Source organism: Argentina anserina, chromosome 7, assembly GCF_933775445.1.
Source record: "Argentina anserina chromosome 7, drPotAnse1.1, whole genome shotgun sequence".
Lineage (NCBI taxonomy): Eukaryota > Viridiplantae > Streptophyta > Magnoliopsida > Rosales > Rosaceae > Argentina > Argentina anserina.
This window is the reverse complement of record NC_065878.1, coordinates 23,197,477-23,211,249: the sequence shown is the minus strand read 5'-3', so window position 1 is coordinate 23,211,249 and position 13,773 is coordinate 23,197,477. Positions and strand designations below refer to the sequence as shown.

The 13,773-nt window shown below is 39.1% G+C and overlaps 3 protein-coding genes and 1 long non-coding RNA gene across 4 annotated transcripts; 2 read left to right on the top strand and 2 right to left on the bottom strand.

Moving 5' to 3' along the window:
* The first annotated feature begins 832 nt into the window (after positions 1 to 832).
* LOC126803017 (probable protein phosphatase 2C 76) lies at positions 833 to 5,116 on the top strand. The gene is made up of 9 exons (XM_050530754.1): positions 833 to 1,060; positions 1,422 to 1,707; positions 1,843 to 1,970; positions 2,416 to 2,514; positions 2,773 to 2,931; positions 3,376 to 3,462; positions 3,669 to 3,760; positions 4,379 to 4,453; positions 4,689 to 5,116. The coding sequence occupies exons 2-9, from the start codon at positions 1,460 to 1,462 to the stop codon at positions 4,839 to 4,841; spliced, it is 1,041 nt and encodes a 346-aa protein (XP_050386711.1). The 5' UTR covers positions 833 to 1,060; positions 1,422 to 1,459; the 3' UTR covers positions 4,842 to 5,116.
* A 617-nt stretch (positions 5,117 to 5,733) lies between these two features.
* On the bottom strand, positions 5,734 to 6,281 carry LOC126803034 (uncharacterized). Its single transcript, XR_007673039.1, has 2 exons — positions 6,147 to 6,281; positions 5,734 to 5,879 (listed from the first exon to the last, which is right to left on the bottom strand). It is a non-coding gene; the product is annotated as an uncharacterized LOC126803034 (long non-coding RNA).
* A 2,649-nt stretch (positions 6,282 to 8,930) lies between these two features.
* LOC126803860 (uncharacterized) lies at positions 8,931 to 11,213 on the top strand. The gene has a single exon (XM_050531579.1). The coding sequence runs from the start codon at positions 8,931 to 8,933 to the stop codon at positions 11,211 to 11,213; it is 2,283 nt and encodes a 760-aa protein (XP_050387536.1).
* A 500-nt stretch (positions 11,214 to 11,713) lies between these two features.
* Positions 11,714 to 13,379, bottom strand: LOC126803007 (pentatricopeptide repeat-containing protein At3g29230-like). The gene has a single exon (XM_050530741.1). The coding sequence runs from the start codon at positions 13,352 to 13,354 to the stop codon at positions 11,714 to 11,716; it is 1,641 nt and encodes a 546-aa protein (XP_050386698.1). The 5' UTR covers positions 13,355 to 13,379.
* Between the last annotated feature and the right edge of the window lie 394 nt (positions 13,380 to 13,773).

The window sequence follows — 13,773 nt, the reverse complement described above, 5'->3', positions numbered from 1 at the left end:
ACCCATTATGACCGTGGAGCATTATGTCCATTGCGTGATTCGCCTCATAAACTGTGTGCCCTTATTCACCATTGGTCCATGATGAGATTTCTCTTTTCCGCGGAACTCAAACAAATAATATCTTTCTCGAAGTGATCTCTTTAGTTTAGAACCTCATGTGAAAATTATTCCCCCACACTCCATGCTCCTCCAGCATACTCCGTCACCCACCACTTTCTTCCATTGCACAACTACCTGACTTCTTCCTTAATCCTTATGGTGTACTTCACAAAGTAGACGTGAAACACGTATTACATATAGTGCTTGTGTAACTATAAGTCTATCCTGCTTAAACCCGACGCCAACGGTCAACACTCGAACCACATCAAAAGGATACCGGGCGGGCGTTGCTATACAATCGAAACTGTAAAAGCCAATACTTTCTTATTCCGTCACACGAAGCTTAACACACATTGTTCGTCAAAGACCATACAATAGAGATGAGTCTGATGAGATTCACTAATAAAGTATTGATTAGCTTTGGACTGGTTACAACTTACACGTAGGATTGATTAGTAGCAAGAAATGGGATTCTGCTTCCTACAAAGCCCAAATGATGAAAAAGAAAGGCCCAATGGTAAAGCTTAAGGCCCAAATGAGATTTGATTGAAAACGAAACGCACAGGTGGGGGGACACGTGTGAGGCGTAGGATGAGGAACCCGAAAAAACGAGTGCAGGATATCATTTCCCTAAAAAGTGGTCGATGCATGAAATGCGCCACGTGGCCACCTCCTCTCTATTTTTGTTTTCATTCTCTTCTTCTCGGTCCTTCATAATCAATCTTCTTCTTTCTTTCACTCTCTCTCTCTCTCTCTCTCTAGGGTTTCAGATTCTTCTCTCTACCAATCGGCTTTTTCTATCCAAGAAGGAAGGAGGCGAAAAGGTGCCGTATTCAGATTACGCGTATATTCACATGGAGCTGCTCTAGAGATTCCGATCCTCCGGTTGCTCTCTCCGTACTCCACCACCGTGTCGTTATATCGATTCGTCGGAGCTCAATCGTTCGGCTTTTCTCAGCTCGTGAGTTTCCTCCTGTCAAATCTCGATCCAGTTCCAGCTTTTTTTTATCTGTGAGTGGTTTCAATTCGTCGATGATGATTGAAACTACTGAGACATATACAGCGCGATGATAAATGGTTAAATTGAACCTGGCGAAAGTTTGTAGTATGAAAAAGTGATGTATGATCTTGTTTTCGATTCGTTTGTTTACAGATTTCCAGCGATGTACTCAAATTAAATGTTTTTTTTTAAATGTTAATCCCCGGTGTTATTGATCTGATCACTATCTCATTGATAAGTACGTGAAATTGTGAATGTGGAAGTTGTATTTAGGTTACATTGGGTTGTTGGTGAATGATTTTTATGGTTTTGTTGGGGGCAGTGATATCTGATAAAGGGAGGCCACGCTGGTTGATTTAAATGATATGCAAAAGTGGGATAAGGAGTCTGATTGTTCAAGCCGGGAGTATAGTAGGGTGTGCGAGGACTGGGGCGTATTTGAACAGCATTGGCAGAGTTTGCATGCAGGCCTCTTTGGGGAGCCGCGGATTTAAAACGAGTCTAAGGATGATGGTTGATTCTAGCGCGTCGCAGAAACAGGGATCCATTGTTGATGTCTTGTCGGAGAAAGAGGAAGAGGGTGGATATATCAGTGGAGGCTGGAAAAGGTTTTATATTAGTTGCTATTTTGTTTTTGTTTTTGTTTTTGTGGAATTCATAGAGAAGATAAAATGCTCCTTGGAGATGTTATTATAAGTTTATAACGGTTCTGAAGTTAACTCTCCTTGTTTTCTAATTGACAGTGAAGGCGGGAAACTTAGCTGTGGCTATTCCAGTTTCAGGGGAAAAAGAGCCACCATGGAGGATTTTTATGACATAAAAACTTCCAAGATTGATGGGCAAACAGTCTGCCTCTTTGGAATATTTGATGGTGAGTTTTGCCTGTATCTTCTTTTCTTATATGTGGATATCCTGATTACTTCAATGTAGGCCACACGGCATTCCCTTGTTTTGCTTGTGAAATTGTAACCAGAAATATATTGAATGACACAGCGAGTTGTTGCAGATTGAATGGCTAGATTCCCCCTGTTTTGTGCTTGAACCTATATGAAAGAAGTGGATCTTTGAACATGACTGTTACTAATTAGTGCATCATCCATGAAAAACTGCAGTGTCTAAAGGTTGACCAAAGTATAAATCCACATCCATTTTAAATGCACATTTGTGATTATTGCCCAATTAAAGGAAACTTAAGACTTTTAGAGTTATTATTATATTGTAAGTATGGAGAAGATGGTACTTTCACTCGGCAATTTTGAAGTTATTGCTAAAGTTTGTCTAGGAGCATGATCAAATAAACTACTCTGGTGTTGCAGGTCATGGTGGTTCTCGCGCTGCTGAATATCTGAAGGAGCATCTATTTGAGAATCTAATGAAGCATCCAAACTTTATCACAGACACCAAGTTAGCTATTAGTGAGTGCAAGTTATATGTACCTTAATCTTATGAAGCACTTTCAGTATGTGGGTTACATGCTTGTGGTGAATCCTTAGCTCTGATGCAGGATTCCACACACAATATTATTTATATTAATTTCATGTGATATAGGACGGGTGGAATGAGAATTAGTCTTAACCATACATTTCATGACGTGTGGGATCCTATATCAAACACTTTGCGACCCTATGGCTTGTGCCTCTTGTTTCTGCTGGGTAATTTGGGTGAGCTTGCAGGTGAATCATATCAGCAAACTGATGCAGCTTTTTTGGATTCTCAAAGGGATACATACCGTGATGATGGTTCTACTGCTTCAACTGCAGTCTTAGTGGGCAACCATCTATATGTTGCTAATGTTGGAGATTCTCGTACAGTAATATCCAAGGCAGGACAAGGTTTTGATAATTAACTTATTGACTTATAAATAGGGTTGAATGTAAATAGTCTTAACTGAATGTATGGTAGAGTACCTTGAACATCATCCAAACTTCAATTACCAAATACTTTTAAAGGATATATATGATTTTTGAACTTCATATCTATAACCAAGACTTTGGAGCCTGCTTTTACCATGTCATATTCATTTGTGGTTAGGTTTTTCTTTTTCTTCAATAATAATATAATGCAAAAACCTTAGAAGTGAATAAATATTGGAAGCTCAAAACCAGTAGTCTGGATTTCGAAATTTGGGGCATACCCTCAAGAATTAGAATTAGGATTTGTTGCCAGCTGGTTTTTGTTCTCCACTCATTCCTTTTGTAATGGATACTGAATGAGTATTACAAGCTATGGAGTTCTAGTTTGGATTTCTGAAAGGATTTTGTCTTCTTTCTTTACAGCAATTCCTCTATCTGAGGATCATAAACCAAATCGAACTGATGAGAGGAAGAGAATTGAAAATGCCGGGGGCATCGTAATGTGGGCAGGTAACATTTGAACAAAGCCTCTCAATTGATGCATTGAATTACATGTTGGTTGCTGTGATAAAAACATGGTTGCACACAATTTGATGCATGGGGTTCACTTTTTCTCATTATAAGTGTGCAAAATTGTATGTACAGCTGAGGAGCAGGATATTTCTCTCGTTTACAGTGTCAGTTGTCTAGGTTACATATTTGTGTTATGTCCTCAGGAACTTGGAGAGTAGGAGGTGTTTTGGCCATGTCACGAGCTTTCGGAAACCGTATGTTGAAGCAGTTTGTTGTTGCGGAACCTGAGATCCAGGTAATAACATCATGTTATTTTTGAATTCGGGTTAATCATCTAATTTTTTGTCTTGTGGTTTACTCTATTTTGAGGAATTACTCATTATTCATATTATTAATACTAGTCATATGGTGTGAATTTAGTGTAGAATCTTAGTTATTGACAATAGGTTAATAACAACATTTTTAGAGGGGGTAAACATCCAACATGCAAGCCTGTAATGCATTTGTTACTACTCAATATGTTCTTTCACAGGAGTGTGAGTTTTGCTCAGGAATCTGATTTTGCTGCCTTCAATGTAAATCCTCATTATTCCAGAGGAATAACTGAATAGAAAAATGATTTGATCATTTAATGTTAAAATGAGGTTATTAATTTCTCTTATAAATTATAATACATGCATCATGGAAGTTGAGGTGTTTAATTAAATGTATAAGAATCTGTTAGATTTCAGGTTCAACTGCACTGATGTTATATTCTGACTTTTGAGCGGTTACTAATAGATGTAGTGGATATTATTTTCTTCTAATTTTGGGTATCTGCAAGAACTGGGTTAATTATACTTATTATCAGGGTACTGTAACATATACATATAATTAGATTGCAACCTAAAGAGAAAATCTACATTTTTTTCAGGAACAAGTGATAGACCAGGAATTTGAATTGCTGGTGCTTGCTAGTGATGGGTTGTGGGACGTGGTGCCAAATGAGGTACAACTTGACCTGCCCTAATTCTAATTACATACACTCACATGACACATGTAATAGAATGTATCTGTACCTGCATTCTCGCACAAATGAGAGCTCTTTATCGGCTCTTTATGTTGGCAAACATGTCCATGTCCTTGCCTGTTGCAGGGACAATCTCTTGTTTTTCGTAAAGCCCTGTTTCTAGAATTCTCTACCAGATCTTCTTGCTTATATATATCTCTGTGCTGTGCCTCAGGATGCTATTTCACTTGCCCGAACAGAAGAACCTGAGGCAGCGGCTCGTAAGTTAACAGGGACTGCATTTGCGCGTGGTAGCGCAGACAATATAACATCCATTGTCGTGAGGTTCAACCACGACAAAGCAGAGTCTGCTGGGGCTAACCAATAGAGAAATCTACTTTGCATGATTCATCACCATGTTGAAGTAGTTGACTAAATTAAATCTGCAAAAGGCTGGGGCTAACCAATGTAATGCAAAAGGCTGAATGTGCGTATAGAAATGAAGGCAATTAATTTATTCATTGGTTTTGTTTTCGAGTTGCTTTTGTACCGAGACGTTACCTCAATCTGTTTCATTGTGGTTAATAAACTGGTACAGTGTGCCTCAGTGCCTATCTGCTTGGCTTATAGTGATGATTGTAATATCCATGATTCTCCATCGCATACAGACATGAGACAACATTCAATGGTAAATAGAATCAAAGGTATCAAAATCTTCAAGTGGAAATGTTGTTGATGATTGATTGAAATATACGATAGAGAATGGAGAAGCCCCATTTACCAGGCTCATCCCCAACTTTTTGGTTTGCCGGTTTTTTATTTACAGAACTTAGGAAAGTCTGAGAGTTGTAGTCTTGCACATACAATTAGCTTTAGGTAGCAAGAAATGGATAATTCATGTACAATAGACATGGCAATTTACATGGTGCCCTGAACATGAAGGTTCTGAGACTTCTGAAGACTGACATTATGATAGTTATAACTGCAGCAAAGGTGATATCATTTTTATGCAAAATTTCGCAATCGGAATCTGGCCGGCAAAAGGACATTAATTTTAGCCTCTGTTCTGTTTTGATATTAATCTGTGCCTTGGTCAGTTGAGATTACCCAAAGATCAAGACAAGCCCTACTATGCATTTCTTGTGACTATAACCAAAGCCCACTAAATTGGAAATGTACATGAATTCATCAACCAGATGTTCATATCTTACTAAAAAGAAGCATCTTACTCGATACTCAGAACTAAGCACTACTTAGATAGTATTATAATAAATAAAAAATTAAAAAAAACACTAATAAGACCTGCATGGTATTCTATCTGATCCTAAAACACTAAAGGAGCTCAAATACAGAAGACCTCACTTTGGCTTAGCTTCCTCTGGTTGAGTGCCTTGACCGGGTGGACCGTCGAGAAAAAACCCATCAACTGTGACAATAACATGTAAGAACTTAGCATCTTGCAATTTCGAATATATGACAATATTTCTGGCTACCCAGAAGAACCAAGCAGCCCACTGTACCAACATACTACTATTGTTTCTGATAGCAGATGGGTGTTTGGCATATACCTATTATTATCCCTAACAAAATAACATGTAATGGTTCTTATATCCAGCACAGATGCAACACTCAAAATTGAGTCATCTAAAGCATTGAGCAAGAAATCATTGTACAAGGTTGTAACTTTATTTACCCATGTCATTGTGCTCTGCAGAATCAAGATTAATATCCAACTCAGGAGGCTGAAATTCTGAGCCTGAATAGTTTCTCACTGGTCCAAAATCTGTTCATGATAGAAAAAATGTTGGGAATTAGATATTCCAACAGGATGGAGAAAGAAGCACTCCAAAAAAAAAAAAACAGCATGAGCTTTAAGCCTTTAAGCTCAAAGTATGAATGAAGAACATCATGGCATGTCAACCAAAAAAACTAATACCAGAAGGATTAGAAATCCATTATGAAAATGCAGTGACAAACTCTAAGGATGATTGGCCGAATATGTATAATATAACAAATTATGGTTGGGGAATTCCACCATATCTCTTATCCGGAATCCCATGTTGGCATGTTATAATTAGGGATGTGCATCAATGAAAGCTGCAATCTACCTTGAAAGTCTGACCATTCAGCGGTGTTAGAGAAGCCAAAAACCCAACTCATCTGACCCGATGATTGAAGTGATTCGCCAGGACATGCGTCCAGACTATCCGCTTCGAGACGCAACCTTTCTAGGTTTGCTATTTCAGTAAATAAAGAGTCAAGCGGTGTATCCAGATTAAGCCCTGATGTTTCAGGAGTGAAGGATACATTTGATGCCACTGCTACGGGGCTTGAAGCCCCCACTACCCTCATATCACCAGTGAGGAAGAAAGGTACTGTATCAGCTGGACCTCTGAGCATCATGGTCCACAAGGAGAAAACCCATAAGCTCATGGCAAGCGCATATCAGAAACACAGGGTGCAATGTGTGTGGGCAGCGGCGGAACTTAAGAAAAGATTTCGAATGGGCTAAATTTTTATTCAATAGCGGAAATAATAAATTAATTACGTCGGATGGGTAATTTACACTAAATGTAATATTAATTATGATATTAACATCTAATTAACGAAAATAAAAAATTTCATCAGAATGGCTCCTCCGGCCTCCAAGAGGTTCCGCCACTATATGTGTGCATATATGTTACGAGTGTTTGAATGTCTGTATGCATGTACATGTATCTGGACCTTCATCATGGAGGTAAGGACATAGCACTTAAAGGAGTGTGGATATTTATAGTCTTTGCAATTTTAATTAGGTTGTGTGTGACAACCTGGGCTGCTTTGATATGATATGTGATTGAAAAGGAAAGATCAAGCGTGATCCAAAGTTACATTCCAATTTTATATTGAACAGTTTGTGTACCTACAAATTCCTTTTAAAAGTAATTTATGAGGGTGTGGGATGAAATAATTAAGTAGTTTTGAAATTGTTATATTATAAGTTCCATAAATCGATGTAATTTTGAGGTGAAAAAGTTCAATAAATTATATAAAATTAGATGGTCTAAACTACGTACGTATGAACAAGGCCAAGCACAAGAGGAAAGTTTATTGGGAAAAACTCCGAGAAATGGTTTTACCTGGATGTGTCAAAAATGAGAGTTATTTACTGTATTTTTGTATATATATATATATTTTGTAGAGAATCTAAACTTTATAGCGGCTTCCAGGACAAAATTTGTTCACTTATTGTAATGGCAAAAACAATGTCCTCGTCCAGAGCCGCCAAGACAAACAATTGTACTTCATGCAAAATAGTCTTGGGTTCTTGGCTATTGCAGTACGAATATAAGCATGGAAAACAAACAGAGAGAAGTGTAGAGGCCTGGCACTCAAATCGTACATCAGACATGGAGAATCCAAATTACAAAATGGTTAAAACATAAAGATAGTAGCCCAAGATAGTACAATTTAGGACAAACACTAAACTTGCGAAATAAGATTGGAGTCACATACTTTATATATTTCATTATTTTGTGTGTAATATATAGAGTGCAGAGAGTCTGTGACTCAAGACTAAGATATACCTCTAAATAACTTTCTCGATTTATGGGTTTGGGCTGGCCGGTTAAACAGAGGGTCCATTTTCTTCGTCTAAACGAATATAATCGGTAGCGGTGAACGATTTTTTCACATTTCCTTCAAATTGTACAATTTCTGAGTCGGACCTTGAAGCTCCGATTCTTATCAAGGGAAGCAACTTGATCAAACCCCATTTCTGAGTACCTGGGTAACTATTATTTACCTTCAATTCCCATTTCTTGTTTCAAAGTTGCTTGCTTTTTCTGGTTTTCCTTGTTCAGTTTTCTGTCTCATGGAGCTTAGGATTCTATGTTAATGTAAAGCCAATGTCTTGTTTTTTACCTTTTTAGTATAAAAGTTTTGGGTGTTTACAGTTGGTGAGTTCTGGTCATGAAAGATAGGATATTTGGGTTGGGATTGGATCAGATATACTTGAAATTGTCATAAGAAAGCTGCAGTGATTGAAGGTGGTTAAAAAAACATGCATCATTTCTTGCATTAAAGGTGTTATGTATTGCATGTCACAAGGCTTGAGCTTTAAGCCGTGCAGTAAAAGGTTGAACTTTCAGTTTATTAATGCGGAAGTGTGATTCGAGTAGTTTGAAGTGTGTTGATGAATAATTGAATATGCATGCCTAGATGTGAAGATGATGCGTATTTGTTATCGACTTATCGATTGATGGAATGCAGCATAGAGTTCATAAATTTTAAGATTTATGTCATAGACAAAATTTGTGAGGGAAGGTTTAACAATGCGGGTTTGAGTGATGTAATTTATAATATGCATGTCATGTTTTCGTATTTAGTTGTAAGTCGTTGACAGAACCTTAACATAATCGAAGTGACTTATTTGGACTTTTTTGTTTTCTCTCTGCGCAGGAAGATCCTTAGTTTGTGGACTCTGATATGCTTACTGATGCCAAAGCCTATTTGGACTCCGGAGGATTCTATGGATCACAATAAGAGTGAGGCAATCAAGGCTAAGGCACATGCCGAGAGGAAGCTCCTTGAAAGAAATTATGCTACTGCCAAGAACATTGCTTTGTTGGCTCAAAAGTTGTGTCCTGAGCTTGAGGGTCTATCTCAACTGTTGACAATAATAGATATCTATATCTGTGGAGAAAACAAAACTATTGGAGATGCAGACTGGTATGGAATACTTGGTGTGATTCCTTATGCCAACTATGCACTAATTAAGAAACAGTATAGAAGGTTGGCCTTGATGCTTCATCCTGATAGAAACAAGTCTCCTGGTGCAGAAGGCGCATTTAAGTTGGTGTCAGAGGCGTGGGACTTCTTATCTGATAAAGCTAAGAGAGATGAATATGAGAGACTGACATTTTACCACAGCAGGACAGTGGAAAACTCTCGGCAGGGAGCTCTAACCAACCCTGTAAGTCTGTCAAAACAACCTGGTGCAAATGCCTTTCAAAATGTAAGAAACAGTGCAGCTTCACCTGCTAGGAGTCAACATGGTTCCATGCACTCGTATGAAAAACCTACTACTTTCTGGACGATTTGCAATTTGTGCAGTACGTATCATCAGTATGTTAGGACTTATCTAAATCATACCCTCATGTGTCCGACCTGTCAGAAGGGGTTTACTGCTATAGAAACAGCTCCGCCTGCCGGTGTTTCAGAGTCATCTAGTAGTTCTTCTTGCCAAGAGCATCACACCTCAAGACACCATGGTGCTGCTAGTGGCAGACCAATTAATTCTGGAAGAAACAATGCCGGAGCTCGAAATTTGGGGAATAAGGTGTCTTTAGCTTCTAAAACAGTGAATAAGACTACCTTCCAACAGTGTTTTGTCTTTAGCACTGCTGTATCAGGCTGTGCTACAGCTGTGAGTGTGGCTCAGCAGGGTAATGAGATCGTGAAGAGACAGCGAGAGGAGAGAGTGTCAATTGCTGAATGGGAGAGGAATCAAAAGTTAATGGAAAACTCTGCATTCAAAAAGAAAAGAATTGAAGATAAATATTTGATTAGTGGGGAAGGATACATGGCTAATGAAATTTCTGTAGGAATTGATGGAGCTAACTTAGGAGGTGTATCTGAATCAGGTACAGGCAATGCTGGCACAAAAAAGATTTATGGTTTCTCCAGCATGGATAACATGCCCAACTGCAATAGAGAATTATCCTATCATGAAATGCAAAATTTGTTGATAAAGAAGGCACAAACTGATATTTCCAAGAAGCTAAAGGATATGAGCTCAGCTACTGTTACAAAGAAACATGAAGAAGTGGAAGTAGACAAGGAACATAAGAACATGGTATCTGCTGAGACACAGGAAAACAATGATGAGGATAATGATGCCAGGTTCCCTATCTCAACTAATGTTCCAGATCCTGATTTTCATGATTTTGACTTGGATCGAACTGAAAGGTCATTTCAAGAGGAACAAGTCTGGGCCGCATATGATGGTGATGGATTGCCTCGTTATTATGCTCGTATTCAGAATGTGATCTCCAGGAAGCCATTTAAATTGTGCATCAGCTGGCTTAATTCTAGAAACAACTCTGAACTGGGATCGCTGGACTGGATAGGTTCTGGTTTCGCTAAAACCTGTGGGGATTTTAGGCCTGGGAAACGCCAAACTTACAAAACTCTAAATTCTTTTTCCAAGAAGGTTAGCTGGAAAAAAGCTGCACATGGAATGATTCGCGTATATCCTGGAAAGATGGAAGTCTGGGCTCTATATAGAAATTGGTCCCCTGATTGGAATCAGCATACCCCTGATGAAGTAATTAACAGATATGAGATGGTGGAAGTGTTGGATGACTTCACTGAGGTACACGGTGTGTCTGTTCTTCCACTGATTAAGGTTGCTGGTTTCAGAACAGTGTTCCAAAGGAACATGGACCCTAAGGCAGCGAGGAGGATTCCTAAAGAAGAGATGTTTCAGTTCTCGCATATTGTCCCCTGTCACTTGCTAACAGGTAAAGAAGCTCATAATGCTCCAAAGGGTTGCTTTGAATTGGATCCAGCAGCCATCCCTTTGCACCTCCTTGAGGTGATAACAGAAGATAATCAAGCACCAATGGCAGATCATGTTGGAAAAACAAAAGAAGAGGTGATTCAAAGTGCCTTGGCAAGAGAAGTAGATGCAGGAGTGGACGAAGGAAGATTTCAGAAAGGGGACGACAAACCACTGGAGGTACACGCCAGTGCATGCCTTGTTGGCCAAGGAAACTGATTGTAGGAGCAATAGTAAGTCAAGGAGATTACTGTAGAAAATACTGGTCTAGATAGTTTTTTGCTTTTTGGTTATGTTAAGCCTCCATGCTAATGCCAAGCCTTTTGCTTAATGTATATACTGCTCCATGCTTAGGCAGCTGGATTCTACCATTTTGGTGTTCTGAAAATGCTCAACTTTGTATACGAACTGAAGACGGAACATTTTTGTAAGCATGGCTTGGTAAATGAAGATTTACTCTCCTTGGCACTTAGCAGCTCTCTTCTGATCAATTTCAAATATTGCAGGCAGCGGTATTAAAGTTAATTCAGACCATGAGACTCCTGGGAATATATCTTTTATTCAGTTTATGATTCATTTAGCTAACACTCTTTCGGAGGAGAAGTTTGCTCAACCATTAATGGTTTTGCGGTCGTGATTGTAATTACTGATAGTCTGATAGTTTTTATGAAATCCATGTTTCCAAAATTGGTTGAATCCATCTATCTGCATGCAAGACTTTAAGAAGCATAAACATTACTATACCCTGTGTTCTTCCAAATTTTCATTTCTTCCATCTTTTCTCTTGCACTTTGAGCCTCTGGCCATTGCCCCACTGAGGCATGCATGTTAGACAAGAGCACATAAACTCCTGATTCATTTGCCTCCAACTCCTTAGCTTTCTCTATCACTTCCTCCGCCAACTTCAGCTGACCTCTTTCTCTGCAGCCCCCAAGGAAAGCTCCCCATATTGCTATGTCAGGCTTATACGGCATTTCCTTAATTAGACGTACTGCTTCCTCCAGCTGACCATTTCGGCTCAGTAGGTCAATAATGCAGCCATAATGCTCGAGTTTTGGGTCAACCCCAAAATCCCTTGCCATGGATTGAAAGATTCTTTCACCTTCCTTTACTAAGCCTCCATGGCTACAAGCAAAGAGAGCAGCAGTGAATGTGAAGTCATTCGGCTTCAACCCTTTCTTCTGCATCAATGAGTATATCTTGACAGCGTCTTCTGTTCTTCCGTTGATAGCTACCGATCTAATCATAACATTCCAACAAAATACATCCGTATTTCCCATCTTGATAAATAGAGTGAAAGCTCTATTTATGTCCCCACATTTTGCATACATATCAATAAGGGCAGTCCCCAAAATGGCTCCAAACTCAGACCAGTCTTCTATCAAGTAGTGTATCCATTTTCCAAATTCTAAAGCACCCAGCTGAGAACAAGCCGATAGAACAGAAACAAACGTGTATTTATCCGGAACTTCACCTCTTGATTGCATTTGCACAAAGAGATCTAGTGCTTCTTGTTGATGTCCATGCTGCGTGTAACTAGCGATCATAGAGTTCCATGAAACCACATTATTGCAAGGCATCATCTCGAAAAACTTTCTCGCTGTCCCAAGGTCTCCTGCATCGGCATACACTCTGATCATTAATGTCCACGATACAACATCCTTCTCGGGCATCCGCTCAAACAAATCTCTCGCATTGCCTACATCCCTTACTTCAGCGTAGCCGGTAATCATCGAATTCCACGACACAATGTCCCTTTCAGGCATACCATCAAACAGCTTCCTCGCACTCTGCACATCACAAACACTCACATACAGCGAAATCATGCGGTTCCATATCCCGACATTTTTCACAGACATTTCATCAAACACCTTGCTGGCATCATTCAAATCCACCATTTTAACATAGAGATTGAAAAGGGCATAAGCAACTGACGGATTGGACTCAAACCCATCCCTCACAATGCGACAATGGACTTGTCTGCCTTTTCTGAACCAACCCAACTTAGAACACGAGTACAACACATAAGGGTACGTGAAGTTATGGGGTTTGAGTCCTCTGTGCGGCATTTCATCGAACAGTTGGAGGCACTGCTCAGACAGACCATTAACATCAAACCCTCTAATCATGGCATTCTGAATGGTCATGTGATTACTGAACTGAGGACCCAATTGGGAATACATGAGATTGGAATACTCCATTGTTCCAAACTCTGTGCTCCGCCGGAGAAATTTGGACAAGGTTTGGATGTCATGGTTGAGTGAGGTAGTGACAATGAGGCCATGTATTTGCTTCAACTGTTTAAATGTGCACTGTGTCAGTAATTTTGAGAGTCTGAGCTCTAAGGAATGAGCCCCCATGCCATTCACTTCTACTTGTGATGGGTTTAGGGTTTAAGGTTGGATTCATCACAGTACATAAGAAACATGGTCTAAAAATATCAAGCAGAATCCAAATAATAATTATCTATCAAATTATATAATAGAAAACACTGATAATGATCATTGTCTTTGCTTCATCACATATTCACATTGCATTTCTCTGCTTCATCTTTATTAAATAATCAAATTTCAAATTTCAAATTTGACTCAGGTCCTTAATAAAGCCGCGTTAATTATATTTCTCCAAATTAAACTGGGATTCATGTACTCTCCGAATTCCTCTAGGAATTGGGATTAGTTTCCGAAACTCAATAGGGTAATAAAGCCATCAAGTTTATAAGGGGGGACAACCTAGTCCTGAATCTCTTCACAACTATTATCAGTCTTCTCAGTTCAGT